We start from the raw sequence: 13,441 nt of genomic DNA on the forward strand, positions 1-13,441 counted from the left end.
TTGGAGAATTATTTATCTGAACTCTTCCTGTATTTCTTTGAGGAGTTCTTGTGTTGAATGCTCTTAATTTACCTTTTTTTTTTTTTTTCTCAAAATTTTGGGGAAAATTCTTTGCAGAGATCCAATATTGATTGTTTTCTGATTATTATTTATGTTGCAGTGGTGTAGGTGGTTGGCTGTACATATAGGTTGCTTGCAGCTTTTCCTTGTCAGGCCGGGTACCCTAACTCTGTCTCAGACCTGTTACTTCCTTTGCCCTCGATTTCATTTCCCCTCAGTTTTCAGCACTGAGATAACAGGGTGGTTCTTTATGCCAGGTTCTCAGTGTTGCACTAGTGAAATAAATGCCATTTAGCCTCTGTGTCTGCTGCTTAGTCACTTCAGCTGAAAAATTACGTGTGAACAGTATGTTTGGCATGGTAACAAGGATTCTTCATGTCTGCCTCCACCTCTCTGTGGTGTTGAACTGTGGTTTAAAGAGACATTCCCTACCTCTGTATGGCTTATACTTACATCTAGCTTCCACTTACGGAGAAGGCAATGGCACTCCACTCCAGTACTCTTGCCTGGGAAATCTAATGGATGGAGGAGCCTGGTAAGCTGTAGTCCATGGGGTCGCTGGGGGTCGGGGACAACTGAGCGACTTCGCTTTCGCTTTTCACTTTCATGCATTGGAGAAGGAAATGGCAACCCACTCCAGTGTTCTTGCCTGGAGAATCCCAGGGACGGACAAGCCTGGTGGGCTGCCATCTATGGGGTCGCACAGAGTCGGACACGACTGAGGTGACTTAGCAGCAGCAGCTTCCACTCATCTAATGACAGCATCAACAGAATCTGCATCTGCTGTTCAGAATTATGGTTTTCTGTCATTTGTTTGATGTTGTTTAGAAATCTGTCTGTTGCTTGGGGGCTGATGAGGTATATAATGGCTTTCGGCATGTTCTCATCCTCACTTAACATTTGCAGATCTGTTTCCTAGTTTGGGATTTGGAGCTGTCCCTTCAGTTAGATTGTGAGCATGCACGTTCACATTCATTACTTATCAGGTGTATAAGGAAATATAGTTTCTTTATCACATATGATCCTTAGTAGGGGGTGAGGGGGAAGAAAAGCTTGCTAATAAGCAGGGTCTTGGTCTCTTTTGGTTTGGCTAGCTCCTTCTAGGCACCGGAGTACTTTAGGCTTCTTCCCCTCTCTCCCCTCCTTCCACTGAGGCATGGAGTCTGGATACATGTGAGAGGGGCCAGTGGGAATGTGGTCACAGTGGCCTCATAACTGTGGAGGTGGGACAGAGAACTCAGACCCCCAGTGTCCCCACAAGGCTTTGCTGCGAGGACCTGGACCAGTGACTGCGGATCCTATTTGTCATCAAAGAGGCTTCTTGCTACCTGTAGCCCTGCTTACTGTTTGCCTTGAAGCTGTATAATTTGTGGTCTTCTGTGACTGTCTTCTTGCAGTTAGCATGTTTTCAATGTTCATCTGTGTTGTAGCATGTATTAGTATTTCATCTGTTTTAATTGCCAAGTATATAATATGCTGTTGTGTGGATATATCGTGTTTTATTCAGACAGTCATACAATCCATGGGGTTGCAAGAGGCAGACATGACTGAAGCGACTTAGCACGCACGCACAACAGTGGTTTACTTCAGGGCGTAATAACCCGGCTCCTCCTTTAAGGGGATCTGAGTAGGTGAAATACTTTTCTCAGTTCCCCTTCATGTGCCCAAAAGACAGCGATTGTGGTTTCCTTGTGAGCCCGTCTGACTTGAAATTAATATCAACTACAGATTTTAAATGCTTATCATTCAAAAGCTTTCTTTACAACATCTAACTTTCTCTTTTTAACAAACAAAACTTCTATAATTGATTGGTGAGCTTCTCTAAACTTTTAAATTTAGAATTATTTTAAAGCAATATTTCAGTTTTAGAAGACATTTTTAGCATTTACTGTTTGTAAAACTCTTACTTTTGAGAACTTCTTTTGGAACTCTTTTATTGCATAAGGAGATACTTAATTTGGGGGTGAAAGCTGAATAGCATGATTTAAAGGATATTAGTGCTGCTTTAATCAAAACTGCAGCCTTTTCTGCTTCTTACATCTTTATCATGTAGTAGTTTAATAGTAAGTAATATATGAGTAATATATAAGTAATATATGAGATATTATTATCTGACCTTATTTTTAAAACTATTTTAAGGGTAGGACAATAAAATTATTAAGAGATAGGGGAAGAAAGAAAATATTTATGACCTACCCTGACAAGCATATTGGTTAAGACTTTCATATGTTAACTTATTTAGCACCCTCTCAGATAGCCATTTTTACTGTATTATGGTTTGGAACTGAAGCTCAGAGAAGTTAAATACACCAACTTAGTATACAACATTCATTTGATAAAACAGCAATGTCAAGTGAGTCCCAAGTCAGTGATTCCAAAGCCGTTGTTTTTTTCTTGCCTGTAACTGAATTCTACTTTGTGTGCAGAGAGGCCACTAAACCTGGAAATTCAAGCCAGTGCCTGATGTATGTCCTACTGATACTTTATTACATAGCCAGTAACCTTTGTTTTTAGACTTCATGACCACATTAGAGGGGAAATATATATACATAAATGGCTTCCCAGGTGGCTCAGTGGTAAAGAATCCACCTGGCAGTGCAGGAGATGCCAGTTCAATCCCTGGGCTGGGAAGATCCCCTGGAGAAGGAAGTGCAGCCCACTCTAAGTATACTTGCCTGGAGAGTCCCATGGACAGAGAAGCCCGGCAGGCCAAAGTCCATGGGTTCACAAAGAGTCCGACATGACTGAGCAACTGAGCACACACTCAAATAACTATCCAAATGTATAGGTAGGCACATATTCTTCTAAACAGTACAAGTCTGTGTGTCTTTGATTTTAGTGAGTATCTTTTAATAGGATTGGTAGTCAAAGAATTGTTAAGGATCATGTATATTTTCCCTTCCCTCTCATATTGAAGAATTAGGGAATGGGTGAATGAAAAGGAAGAAATGAGGAATGATACTTTCAAGTTAGCTTTGAGTTGTTTTTCCTTTCAATTGCTTTTATTTACTTGGCTATTAAAATGTTTCTGCTAAGAATATCTGTTTTAGAAGATTGTGGGCTTTGGGGGATAACTCCATGAACAATGACTTGATGAAATTAGTCATTTATGATGGACAATAATATGGCAGAAGTTTGCAAAGTTCAAATAGACTTTTAATATTCAATGCCAAAGAATTGTGCCTAATTAAAGCTTCGGTTTAATTAAGATAACAATGCATAGTCCTTCATTAAAATTAACACAGGAAAAGTTCTTTCTTGGTCCTTGGAGAGGATATTATATGCAAGCCCTGTTGTGTGGGTTGCAAAGTGTCACTGAAATTTATATGCATTACTTGTCTAATTGCGGTAAATGTAGCATGTCCAGATAGGTTTAGAGTTAGAAGGCTGTTTGTTACTTGCTGGAAATCACTCGAAACCTCAGTACCCAGAGGCAGCTGTGCCCAGGCCCTTCGCCTCTCCCCAGAGATGCCTGCGAACACTCTCGCTGGACCCTGTCTTTCATGGCGGGAGCAGTAAACGTGACAGGCTGTTTGGGGAGCCATCTGTTTAGGATGGCTGCTGCTTTGTATGCAGCAATGAACTTGAGATCAGTTCTCTGTCTTTCTTCATGGTAACAGTCTTCTTTGGTGTCACAACAGGTGGAAGTTGATGGGTCGAAACTAAATGTGACCAGCACGTGGAACCTGGCTTCACCCTTGTTGTCTGTCAACGTTGATGGCACTCAGAGGACGATACAGGTAAACGTTCTGATGAGTTACTTAGAGGCCCCGTCTGTATCCTTACCAGTAGCTGTGTCACTAATACTGACAGATACAGTAGGCGAAGCTACATTTCATCCACCTCAGGCATCTTATAGTGGAGACATTGTTTCTTGTTTTAGAGGATCTTGAGTTGCATCCTGTTCTGAGGAATCCGCTTGTTCCTTTTCCAGGCAATCCAGGAAGGTTATGTATTATATTTTGGTATAAATGAAGCATGCTATGTGCTTTTCTAAAAATATTAGAAGATTAGCAGTTTTCTTTGCCATTTTGGGGTTTTAGTTGTAAAATATGACTTTGTTACTTCTCCTTCCTCTGTAATTGAAATTGTGGGGTATTGGGTCAACAGAAACATGAGCTATTCAGGTTGACTTGCCATAGTACATGGGTGCCTTTTAAAAATTAAGTAATCTTAACTTGTTAACCCTTCTTTTTTTCCCCAATATAAAATTTGTTGTTGCATTGAGGATATGCCTTGAAATCTAGCATTGATTGAATGTTCTTTGACATCGGTGTCCTGTATGTGAAAGTAGAAAATTATGAAAACAGATTCTGCCAAAATTCCTTTACCTCACCACATAGTTGAGGTCCAGGAAAAACAAAACAGAATAGCACAGAACATACGGCTCTCACGTGCAAATAAAAATCGTAAGCCCTCCATAGCATTAAAAAGACTCATTTTTTTTCGTTTCTATGAAAATGTTTTTGCATTCTCTTAACTTGATTTTACACAGGAAACTGATTTTTTCTAAAACCTAGAGAAATCAAGAAAGTCACAGATAAAGATTATATACCCCAGATTCATACATACTTCTATTAGAAACTGGGGTGTGGGGGATTCTAGACTCTCAATGAATATTAATAACTAAACTCATTTTTAAGCTTCTATTTTATTACCTTTGTGGTTGCAAGAAGCAATGAACTCTCAGTAATGAGCCCTCTATTTAGACTTTGGTTTTGTGACTTGCCCTGGTATGTTTTGTCTCTCTCATATTTTCTTTCTTCTTCGAAGTATGAGGTTAAACACTAAGAGACCCTTGGGAAAATTTCACTGCATAATCTCCTATCAGGGACGTCCAGTTATTCTGTCTTCAGAACACATGGTTTTGCTGCCCTTGTTTATGTGAATGGAATATGTTCTACCCTGGATGTGCTGTGGCTGACATTCATGTGCTTTGTTCTGGGGAACACAGTACATGACCTCTTGGTAGTGAGGAGAGAGAGATACAGAGTCCTGCCCTCCACATCTTTGCATCATGGTATTTTCAGTGTTCTTCTCAATGACTGCACAGGGGTGTCTTACCAGCATTTTTACATGCAAAGTTTCTAGATAAAAATAACACCAGGTATGCATTTGGAATAATCCCCAGAAATATTTTCCCAAGCATAGGAATAATGCTCATTAAATCTCTTTTCATTCTTCATAAGTGCTTTGTTTAAAAAAGAAGTGTTAATGTGACATAAATGGCCCTCAGGGCAGACCCCCTTGACTTTTTGGAGAAGGTTATTACTTCTAGTTAAGTGCTCCATCATTGGGAAAAAAGTAAACTTGGAGAGATGAGTGGTAAACTGGAAAAAAAAAAGTCACTTACCTAGTAAAAGATGAGGAAAATTTTTCCTCATCAGAATAGATGAGTTTTACTTCCTTTCTGTGGGCGTTAATACTGTCAACTCTCTTTTATCTCTAAAATATAATGTGTTCCTGTGAAATTAATAATAATTATAGTAATACATAGCGCTTAATGGGTATAAGTACAGTTCTAAGCATAGCACATTATATTAAGTCATTTCCTTTTCACAAGAACTACACGAAGCAGGTGCTCTTATTTACACTTTGGTAAATGAAGTAACTGAGGCAGAGAGAAGGTAAATGACTTGCTTAGTGTCACACAGCTCTTGGGAAAGAGGACCAGCATTGAATTCCAAGCAGCCTTCTGTAGGATCTGTGCCGAGGCAAGCTAAGTGACCTCCCTGGGATGGCAGCGCCAGGGAGGAGCTGAGCGGAAATTTGAGCCCTGGCCCCGGGGCCCCAGCTTGTGCACTGCTAACCACTGCGCTGTGCAGTGCTTTTCGTTCTCCCACGGAGCTCTGCAGAGACTAATTCATCTCTCATTTATGTTTTAAACCAGTGCTGCTCAGACTTCTGGGTGCTTTGGAATCAAGTGGAAGGTTAAAACTTCTTGGTAAAACTCAAGTGGTTGGACCCACCTGTAGAGTTTATTCTCATGTAGTAGGTGTGGGTGAGGCATGCATTTCTGAGGTCCTAGGTCGTGTTCATGCTGCAGGGGCCACAGTGTGAGAATCACTGCCTTAAATTTACCTTTGTCCTGTAGTCACGTACAGATGTGAGAGCTGGACCATAAAGAAGGCTGAGTGCCAAAGAATTGATGCTTTTGAACTGCGGTGTTGTTCAAAAGCAGTTTGAGAGTCTTCTAAACTGAATAGCCTCTTGATGAGGGTAAAAGAGGAGAGTGAAAAAGCTGGCTTAAAATTCAACATTTGAAAAACTAAGATCATGGCATCCAGTCCCATCACGCCATGGCAAATAGATGGGGAAACAATGGAAACAGTGACAGACTTTATTTCTTTGGGCTCCAAAATCACTGCAGATGGTGACTGCAGCCATGATATTAAAAGACACTTGCTCCTTGAAAGAAAAGCTATAACCAATCTAGACAGCATATTAAAAAGCAGAGATGTTACTTTGCCAATAGAGGTCCATCTAGTCAAAGCTATGGTTTTTCCAGTAGTCAGGTATGGATGGGAGAGTTGAACCATAAAGAAAGCTGAGCACGAAAGATTTGATGCTTTTGAACTGTAGTGTTGGAGAAGACTCTTGAGAGTCTGTTGGACTGCAAGAATATCAAACCAGTCAATTCTAAAGGAAATCAACCCAAATATTCATTGGAAGGACTGGACTGATGCTGAAGCTCCAATATGATGTGAAGAGTCGACTCAATGGAAAAGACCCTGATGCTGGGAAAGATAGAAGGCAGGAAGAGAAGGGGATGACAAAGGATGAGATGGTTGGATGACATCATTGACTCAAAGGACATAAGTTTGAGCAAACTCTTGGAGACAGTGAAGGACAGGGAGGCCTGGTGTGCCTCAGTCCATGGGGTCGCAAAGAGTCAGACATAACTGAGCAACCAAACAACAGCAACAATCAGAGATTAAGCTCGGAGTGATGAGCAGAGTGACTAAGTAGGAGCCAAGGGGTTTGAAGCCTTGTGAGTTACATAGTAGAGATTCTGCTTCATTCTGAGGCCAGTGGGGCCCATGGAAGAGCTTTAGCTAAGAAAGTGATGATGTGAACAAAATTGGAGTTCAGAAAGAGCGTTTTTTGTGGTAGCTGCCGCTGCTGCTGCTTCAGTCGTGTCCGACTCTGTGCGACCCCAGAGACGGCAGCCCACCAGGTTTCTCTGTCCCTGGGATTCTCCAGGCAAGAATACTGGAGTGGGTTGCCATTACCTTCTCCAGGGGATCTTCCTGATCCAGGGATCGGACCTGGGTCTCCTGCATCCCAGGCAGATTCTTTACCACCTGAGCCACCAGGATATTTAGATACAGATTAAAACAACAAACAGTGTATTATTTAGTTATGTGGGTTCTTAGACTTGGTATCAATGGCACCGCACTGTCTAGGCTTCTCGGAGCTGCTTTCCCCTCCAGTGTTACACTTGTAGTTTGGTCCGTGTTAGTGAATGTAGTTTATTCTATGCTATATGTTATTAAGTTATATTAATACACCACAGTTTGTTTATTCTTTCTCTGCTAGAGAGACATTTGTGTTATTTATTTTGTTAACACAAACAATGCTTCTGTGACCATTTTTTTTTACTGCACATTTCCTCTTGAAATAACTGTTTCTTCAAGGAATATACCAGTAGAATGTCTGGGTTTAGGGACTAAGCACCCTTAATCTTACATGGTGATGCCAAATGGTTTTTCCTGTGTGGGTGTACCAATTTACATGCTACCAGTACTCTTGCCTGGCAAATCCCATGGGTGGAGGAGCTTGTGGGCTGCAGTCCATGGGGTCTCAAAGAGTAGGACACGACTGAGCGAATTGACTTTCACGTTTCACTTTCATGCATTGGAGAAGGAAATGGCAACCCACTCCAGTGTTCTTGCCTGGAGAATCCCAGGGACGGCGGAGCCTGGTGGGCTGCCGTCTCTGGGATCGCACAGAGTCAGACACGACTGAAGCGACTTAGCAGCAGCAGCAGCAGTAGTGATAGAGATGATGATATTAGCACTATGAATAATGAGCTAACACTTTTGTTTCCTTTCCATGCCAGGCACTGACTCTTCTAAACACTTCTTTAGTTTATTTAATCCTCACAGCAGTTCAGTGAAGTATGTGGTGTTGTCATTTCTCATGTTGCAGTTGGAGAAACTGAGGCTTGTAGAGGCTCAGTTGCTGGCCCAGGGCATCCTGCTAGTAAATGGAAGAGCCAGAATTCAAACATAGGAATCTGTGCCCTTAACAATTGTTCTTCATGTCGTTTGACCCCTTGATATCCAGGTGACTTAAGTTTTTCCTGACTGAGGGATTTACATAGTACCTCTGTGGTTTTAACGTGTACTGTATTCCCTGATGAGGCTCTGGTGGCTCAGATGTAAAGCATCTGCCTGCAGTGCGGGAGACCTGGGTTTAATCCCTGGGTCAGGCAGATCACCTGGAAAAGGCAATGGCAACCCACTCCAGTATTCTTGACTGGAATATCCCAAGGATGGAGGAGCCTGGTAGGCTACAGTCCATGGGATAGCAAAGAGTCGGACACGACTGAACAACTTCACTTTCATATTCCCTGATTAGTAACAGCATTTAAAAAATATTTTTATTGACAGTCCTGTTTTCTCTTCTGCACAATACCTGTTCATGGCTTTTGCCCTTTTTTTAAAATAAAAAGTTATTTATTTTTTATTTCCTGGCTGTGCTGCATCTTTCTTTCTGCTTGTGGGCTTTCTCTAGTTGTGGCGAGCGGTGGCTCCTCTGAGTTGCGGTGTGTGGGCTGCTCAGTCGGGGCCTTCTCTTGCCGTCGAGGCACAGGCTCTGGGCTCACGGTCTTCAGTGGTCGCAGCTCCCAGGCTCTGGAGCTCAGGCTCAGGAGTTGTGGCCCACGGGCTCCACGACATGGGGGGTCTTCCTAGAGCAGGGATTGAACCTGTGCCCCCTGCGTTGGCCGGCAGATTCTTAATCCCTGGACCGCCAGGGACACCTCGCCCATTTTTTCACGTGACGGTCTTTTTCTTACTGGTTCACAGAAGTTCTTCCGCATTTGTGTGTCCTGAGCCCCCGTCAGTTATTTGTGTTACAAGCAACTTCTCCCAGTCTGTAGCTCGTGTTTTTTTACCTTTTTAAGTTCTACAAGTAAAGTTCTGAATCTGAGATTTAACGTGAGAATTTTCAGTCTTCTCCTTTATGGTTTGTGTAATTTGTATTTATTTAAACAATCCTCTCAATACTCTCAAGCTCCTGCAGATACTTGCCTACATTTTCTTCTATCTTTTATGTCGTGCTTTTCCACATTTAAACCCTTAATCCTTCTGGAATTGATGATTGTGTATGGTGTGAGTTAAGATCCAGTTTTAGGTTTTGAAATATGTTTAGTTTTTAAAATATTTTTATTTAAAACACAAAAACCGTCACTGCTTTTAGTCGTGTTTTTCTCTCCCTCTATTAATAGTCTGCCACCTTCTTAGCTTTCCAACCCCCAAATCTTTAAAAGGCTTTCTGTTTCTGTGAAATGTTTCTCAATTATGTCAATAGAAAAGTGACTTTTTCCATAATATGAAGCACTGGAACTGTATTTGCTTTTGTGAGCTGTCACTCTCATTTGTCGTTTATCTCTGGGGAATCCCTAGCCACTGAAAGTGTGTGATTTTGTGTGTGTCTTTTGCAGGCTAAGGGTCTCAGATGACATTTGAGATACTTTTGCATGTTCATGAAATGGGAGGTGGATGGGGAAGATTCAAGTAAGGAAGTAACGTGAGCTACACATGAAAATAAGGTTGGAGAAGCCAAGTTGTGAACAGAAGGTTAAAGAGTCTATGCTTTTCAATCACCAACGGAGATGTCATTGACACTTTTTGCAGAGGAAAGTAATGTCCATCAGAATGCTGTTGTGGGAGCTTGTGTCTTCACAATAAAAGAGGGGTTACGGGATTGAAATGGGGAGTGGAAAAGTTCATTTAGAAGATATAATATTCGTATTACTTCACTCATGAGGTAATGGGTTCTAAAGTAGGGTGCTGGCAGTTTACAGAAAACAGAGGGCTGTCTTTGGGAGAAGCTGATGATGAGAATTTGACACAGTTTGTTGAATTCTCTATGCATACAGTAGGGATTTCCGGATAGCTCAGTTGGTAAAGAATCTGCCTGCAATACAGGAGACCCCGGTTCAATTCTTGGGTTGGGAAAATCTGCTGGAGAAGGTATAGGATACTCACTCCAGTATTCTTGGGCTTCCCTTGTGGCTCAGCTGGTAAAGAATCCACCTGCAGTGTGGGAAACCTGGGTTGGGAAGATCCCCTGGAGAAGGGAAAGGCTGCCCACTCCAGTATTCTTGCATAGAGAATTCCATAGACTGTGTATAGGCCATGGGATCACAGAGTCGGACACGACTGATTGACTTTCACGCACACATGCATACATTGGGGTACCGTAGCAACCACAAAATCCTGTCTCCCATGAGCACTGGTCTTCTGCTTTGACCATTTTTCTTATTATTTTTAAAATTTGTTTGTATTGGCCTTGCCTGTCATTGTTAGATGGTTATCCTCTTAAAAACAAGGTTTTGAAAGTGAACCCTGCATTCCGTGCTTTCTTACATGCCAAGCCACCCATCATCTGGTGGTGGTGGTTTAGTCACTAAGTTGTGTCTGACTTCATGGTCCCATGGACTGTAGCCCCGCCAGGCTCCTCTGTCCATGGGATTCGTCAGGCAAGAATACTGGAGTGGGTTGCCATTTCTTTCTCCATGGGATCTTCCCCACCCAGGGATCAAACCTGCTTCTCCTGTACCAGTGGGTGGATTCCTTACCACTGAGCCTCCAGAGAAGCCCCCACCAGTCATCTACCAGAGTTCTATGCCAGCCTGAGATCAGATCTGCTGCACTTTTATCAAGATTTTTCTTCCTTCCATACTACTTTGTAACCTCAACAGGATTTTAAAAATTGTGCTAAAATAGACCTAAATTATTAAACATGAAATTTACTATTTTACCCAGTTTCAGGTGTGCAGGTCAGTGACATTAAGTACATTCACACTGGTGTGCCACCATCACCCACTGTCCATCTCTTGAACTTTCTGTCCTCACAAACTGAAACTCTGTTCCCTGAAACAGTACCCGCCCCCCCCCCCCACCCCGTTCCCCCTCCTCACGGTGCTTGGCAGCCACAGGTCTGCTGTCTGTCACTATGAATTTGACTACCCTAGGCTCCTCAGGGAAGTGCGCTCACAAAGTGTGTGTGTGTTTGAACCTGGCTTATTTCGATGAGCATGTCTTTAAGGTTTACCCGTGTCGTGACACATGTCAAAATTAATTATCAATCATAAAGTACATATATACGTCTCACATTTTGTTTATCCGTTCATCTGTTGATGGACTTTTGGGCTGTTTCTGCCTTTTGGCTGTTGTGGACAATATTGCCGTGAAAATGGGTGTGCAGATACCCCTTCTAGTCCCTGCTTTTAGTTCTCAGGGGTATATGCCCACAATTGGAATTGCTGCATCACAGGGTAATTCTAGGGTAATCTTTTGAAGAAGCTCCATCCTGTTTTCAACAGCAGCTACACTATTTTACACTCCTACCAGCACTACTCAAGGACTAATTTCTGCACATTTTCACCAACACTGTATTTTCTGATCGTTGCTGTTGTTGTAATAGCTCTCCTAATGGATGTGAAGCAGCATCTCATTGTAGGACAGGATTTTCTGGATCGTCATTAAAAAAGCATTCAGGGTACTTCTCAATACTTACCATTTCTTTATTTATTTTACTGTGTAACCAACTAGTTGCATAAATGGAACTCTTTTGCTGCCAGTAGAAGTAACTGTCTTACAACCATTCTTTCAAACTTGTCATCTCAGTTTATTTTTTCCTCCCATGCATAAGCTCACATACACTTCTCACAGTCCACAAAGTTGCTATCAGGTCATAAGCAAAGTCATAGCCTATCTGGCAGAGAATGTGTCTGAAAGTCTAGTTCATTGTAATGTCAAAACTGATTAAAAAAAAAACTAAAACACCTCTCGATTAAAGCTGGTAAAATTTCTCAGACTGAGAAGTGTTTTCAGGGAATACAAGAGTGTTGCTTGCTTCTTTCTTGGTTTATAGCTTCCTCCACTTCCTACCTGCAGTTGCAGGATGGGGGAAGGGTGAGTAGTAACTTGTTGGAGGAACTAGGTTGACCAAGGCACATGGTATTCATTCTTCCCGGGCATGACAAGTGCCCAAAGCTGTCTGGGTCTTCTAGGACATTTTGTGGGTTTGGGAGGAATTCCTCACTTGCACAATGCCCTTAATGCCCTGCTCTGTCTTTTCCTGATTCCTGTCCCTCCTGGTAGGCAGAGTTTCTTAAAGTTACCCAGCGTGGGTCTCTTCTCTGTGATCCACGTCTGGGCCACATGGGTGCCTCACCACAGTCTTGTCTTCTTTCCCTGTTACCAGGAGTCTTGCTTATCCTCCCTAGTGAAAGTGAAAGTGAAGTCGGTCAGTCGTGTCTGACTCTTTGCGACCCCATGGACTGTAGCCTATCAGGCTCCTCTGTCCATGGGATTTTCCAGGCAAGAGTACTGGAATGGGGTGCCATTTCCTTCTCCAGGGGATCTTCCCGACCCAGGAATCAAACCGGGATCTTGAGCATTGCAGGCAGACACTTTACCGTCTGAGCCACCAGGGAAGCCCAAGGTGTCCCTCAAAATCCACGAGTCACAGAAGATCAAGAGAGTCTCATGAATTCCTTGAAGTTTTCAACCTTGAATTCTTAGCTTAAGAATTCATGTCCTCTAATTATTTTTTAACCTCTTTCCTATTGTCTTGAAGTAGGAATGGGTAATTGCTGGTTTTGCCGTTTCTTAGTTTCTTGCCTAGAATGTCCTGCTAGGTAGCGTGGTCTACCATCTTGCTTAAGGATATGTGGGTATTTAACACCTCTCTAGTTTTATTGCTGAATCCCTGTGTCTACACAGTCTTGCCTGATAATCCGGGCTTCCCTGATAGCTCAGTGGTAAAGAATCCGCCTGCAGTGCAGGAGACCCTGCTTCGATTCCTGGGTTGGGAAGATCTCCTGAAGAACAGATAGGCTACCCTCTCCAGTATTTTTGGGCTTCCTTTGTGGCTCTGCTAGTGAAGAATCTGCCTGCAATGCAGGAGACCCCGGTTCGATCCCTGGTTGGGAAGATCCTCTGGAGAAGGGAAAGACTCCCCACTCCAATATTCTGGCCGGGAGCATTCCATGGACTGTGTAGTCCACAGGGTCCCAAAGAGTCGGACACGACTGAGCGGCTTTCACCACCACCACCCTGTATCTACATGGAAAGAGCACTGAACATCTTTATTTGATTAGCTGATAAAATATTAATACTTGGGGAGGAAGCCTTACTTTTGC

At 42.5% G+C, this 13,441-nt stretch overlaps 1 protein-coding gene across 6 annotated transcripts in view; it reads left to right on the forward strand.

Moving 5' to 3' along the window:
• The window catches only part of PCCA (propionyl-CoA carboxylase subunit alpha), a 361,328-nt gene that overhangs the window by 268,525 nt on the left and 79,362 nt on the right, over positions 1–13,441 (forward strand). For all 6 annotated transcript variants that reach the window (XM_027557904.1, XM_027557902.1, XM_027557903.1 and 3 more), the window contains one exon: positions 3,702–3,800. In XM_027557904.1, the coding sequence (XP_027413705.1) occupies positions 3,702–3,800 (99 nt within the window). The remainder of the gene's footprint in view (positions 1–3,701; positions 3,801–13,441) is intronic.

The sequence above is a fragment of the Bos indicus x Bos taurus genome, chromosome 12, assembly GCF_003369695.1.
Source record: "Bos indicus x Bos taurus breed Angus x Brahman F1 hybrid chromosome 12, Bos_hybrid_MaternalHap_v2.0, whole genome shotgun sequence".
Taxonomy (NCBI): domain Eukaryota; kingdom Metazoa; phylum Chordata; class Mammalia; order Artiodactyla; family Bovidae; genus Bos; species Bos indicus x Bos taurus.